The sequence below is a fragment of the Loa loa genome, assembly GCF_000183805.2.
Source record: "Loa loa unplaced genomic scaffold supercont3.145, whole genome shotgun sequence".
In the NCBI taxonomy this organism is placed as follows: Eukaryota; Metazoa; Nematoda; class Chromadorea; order Rhabditida; family Onchocercidae; genus Loa; species Loa loa.
In genome coordinates this window covers 79,380-82,319 of record NW_018108325.1, presented here as the reverse complement: position 1 = coordinate 82,319, position 2,940 = coordinate 79,380, and the positions used below count along the sequence as shown (strand labels likewise).

Here is a 2,940-nt window from a genome sequence, read left to right as displayed (position 1 = left end):
TTAAATGAAACTTTCGATAAATTTGTTAAATCCGGTTTTTGAAGGTTGTGGATTCATTGAAATTTCTCCATACCGGTGATAAAGATACGCCCAGCAGAATGAAATTGTTGCTTCCTAAATTTATAGCATTAAAATCTGAAACAATTCTAAAGTGATATGCGTATTGAGATCAATCTAATAGAAATTAAAAACAAAAAGAAGGCAAAGAGTAATTAGGCTAATTTTCAAATTCTAAAAGCCTGGTGATTTAAATTTATCAGCTTATTTATTCAAATGCTTACTCGATTTTGAGAGCAGAAATCGGATACATTGTCGCATAAGTCTGCTGCATATTTGAAAATGTCCTTTTCAGTATAATTACGACAAATCATACCGGCTACTTCAACCAAACATTTCACAAAAAATAAGCTGAATAAAATAGTTTGGTTGAAATCTGAGCAAATGATTGATTCTTTTGATCATATCGCAAGACCTTTTTGCAATTAGATATTATGAAATTATTAAGCATTTAAACTTAACAGTTCAAATGTTTAATAATTTCATAATATCTAATTCTTTTAAATGCTTAATTTAAATAGTTATCAAAATTCAATGAAATCTTAATTTTACTTTCCACTGAAAATATTGGAATTGATAAAATCAAGAACAAAAAGTAAGAAATAGAAGACAATTGCTTCACTGATAAAAAGATTATACCAATGAGAGCCTTAGGTTTAATTTTACCATAATTTAGTTGAAAATTTATCTGCACTCAAGAAGTTTATATCAATGATAAAAATTTTCACATAAAACTAAAACATTTATATTCAAAATTTGAAAAAAAAAATCTCGTTTCATTCGATAAGAGAAAGAATACTTTGGTACTACATGACATACTTGATAATCCCTGTTATCACAATGTCCAAAATGTTTGATGATTTTAATCTTTTTACTCCAAATTTTCAATCGATAGTGTCTGATTTGGATTCACAACTTAACTTATCATTCATAACTTTTTCATTTTAAGTAAATCTCATTTCTATTAATTTACTCGTACAGACAATAACTTACTCGCAAAGACCATCAATTTGTGGCCACATCGATGTATAAGCATCACATGCAGCAACGGATGATTTACAACTTTCATCATTTTGTCGCTCACGAATTAAATATCCCTAAGGGAATTAGCAGTAACTTTTGCATTTTCAAATTTAATTAATGAAGTTAGAATTTCATCTAAAAATTTGAAGTTTTTGTTTCAAAAATTTTAAAATACCTTAATTTTAGCATACTCTACTCATTTCTTATAGAAAATAAGTGGGACCAGCATTGGTTCATTTCAGTTTTTCTTTTTTCGTCAATTAAATTTCATTGGAAAGAGGTTAAAGATCAATCGGTAATTAGGGAGAATTTCCATCTATGTGAAAACTACAAAAGGATATTTGGTTGTAATATTTAAAATCCATATTATTAAAATGTGAAATATGCATATTAAAAACCATTTGACTGGCTGAATTATATGCTAATTCTTCAGCAGATGGATGTTCATCAATTCGATTTGTTATATCCAACCATTCATCTGATTAAAATAAACAAAAAATTTTTGTATTTGATTACTGAATTGACAAAATATGGAATATTTGCAAGGTTTTATGGTTAAGAGGTTAATTTATTAATTAATTAAAGATTAGTGAAACATCTGTTATATATTATTAGAACAGATTTTCAAATTTTCACTTTAAAATAATTTTTACACCAAAAAAATCCAATAATTTGCAATTACTCATGAAAAGACAAAATATCAAGGCTTTTTTTCTAGTACAAGGTTTTTTTTAGAAGTGAACGTGCCATTTCGAAAACTGCGAAATTGTCGAAATTCGAAATTTTTTCTAGTTTTAAAGGAAATTTAATAATTGAAAGTTAAAAAAGAGAGGGAACCAAGGATTTAGTATAGTAAATTAGTCATTGAGATATTTTCTGACCAGCGAACTTCAATTTTCGACTTCAAAACTTCTGACTTCATTTCTATCAAAAAAAAAGAAAAAAGTGTCTAACCTACAGCAAGTTACTATAACTTCCGTACGTTTCATCAAGAAGTAAATCCATTTGAACATAAATAACATAATTAGGATGGATGATTAGGATGATATATTAATGATAATTACGACTGATTCTAGAGAGAAATCATGTGACAAGCTAGAATCAGGTGATACAATGATAATAATAATAATAATAGTTTAATTAGAAATACTAACAATAGTTTGGAAATAGAAAAAGAAATAGTTTAGGAAAAAAAGTAACAGTTTAATTAGCAAAAAAATACGCTTCAAAAAAACAGTTTGACTATTTAGTATAATTAGAAACTTTTTCTTATCTTTAGAAGCTTTCTTCATGATTTAAATAACTTTACACATTGTACTATCATTGCATGCCCAATCAATTCTATCTATATTCACTAATTTTACAATTTGAATTTTTTGTTTTTGTCTTTAATCATAAATCAACCTGAACAGATGATCTTGAGACTCATAAAATAGTTTTCCGGAGGAAAAAACATTTTACCTCTAATTGGAAAAGATCCATCTTCTCCGGTATCATCTATTACATCCGGTTGTTGATGAACAAGAAACATTGATTGATGTGATGATATCTTCTCTTCCGTTCCACTTGTCGTGTCTTCCATTTTATGAGCATTCTTTATGCCCATTTTTTTCATTTCTTGTAATACATGAAATTTTTTAGTTTTATTGGATATTCCGGAATTCCGATTTAACTTCAAATCCATTTTTGTCATTCGTTTTTTAAATGCACACTTTCGTTTCGTTGCATTCAATTTTTTCATTGAAATCGTTGTTAATGATTTTTTCGTCGATTTACAATCAATAATTCCGATCAACATTACACTAACAGAAACTGAAAAGTTTTTTTGTTAAAAATAAACAGAATGTATGAAGTGCTATA

At 27.2% G+C, this 2,940-nt stretch overlaps 1 protein-coding gene across 1 annotated transcript; it reads right to left on the bottom strand.

The window, feature by feature from the left end:
- LOAG_04809 (hypothetical protein) lies at nt 1-2,686 on the bottom strand (the record flags this gene model as incomplete). Its single annotated transcript, XM_020446682.1, has 5 exons — nt 1-114; nt 282-408; nt 1,051-1,154; nt 1,479-1,558; nt 2,542-2,686. 5 exons carry the CDS (start codon nt 2,684-2,686, stop codon nt 1-3), a joined length of 570 nt encoding a protein of 189 aa, XP_020303006.1.
- Between the last annotated feature and the right edge of the window lie 254 nt (nt 2,687-2,940).